This window comes from Nanorana parkeri, unplaced genomic scaffold (genome assembly GCF_000935625.1).
Source record: "Nanorana parkeri isolate BGI_ZX_2015 unplaced genomic scaffold, ASM93562v1 scaffold4394, whole genome shotgun sequence".
Lineage (NCBI taxonomy): Eukaryota > Metazoa > Chordata > Amphibia > Anura > Dicroglossidae > Nanorana > Nanorana parkeri.
The window spans coordinates 16,347-16,664 of NW_017310657.1; the positions used below are offsets into that span (position 1 = coordinate 16,347).

A 318-nucleotide genomic window follows, 5' to 3' on the forward strand; every position below is an offset into this window, starting at 1 on the left:
AGGTTGGGGGGGGTCTAGGAGGACATAAAAGTTCATCATCGACCCTCCAGAGATCACATGACTGACCCCATAAATACCCCGGGGGTGGGGGAGGGGTACTTACACCAGAGCAGATTTCTGTACTGACCGTGTTTGTCGGCCGCGCCGCCATCGTATATTGCCGAGACCACAACCTTCCCGATCGGCGAGTCAATGCCGCCCTCCACCGCCAGATCCAGAGCGCCGTCCTGCAGCAAACAACAACAAACACCGCCCCCCATTAACCCCTTCATGACTGAGCGCGTTGTCACTTTCTGCTCAGAAATGACGGACTTGTGA

General features: G+C 56.3%; 1 protein-coding gene across 1 annotated transcript in view; it reads right to left on the minus strand.

The window, feature by feature from the left end:
• LOC108803892 (harmonin-like) overlaps window positions 1-227 on the minus strand; it is a gene marked incomplete at its 5' end in the record, with an annotated part of 1,688 nt that extends 1,461 nt beyond the window's left edge. The window contains one exon of the mRNA XM_018575682.1: window positions 124-227. Coding sequence (XP_018431184.1) covers window positions 124-227 — 104 coding nt within the window. The remainder of the gene's footprint in view (window positions 1-123) is intronic.
• Window positions 228-318: the final 91 nt, after the last annotated feature.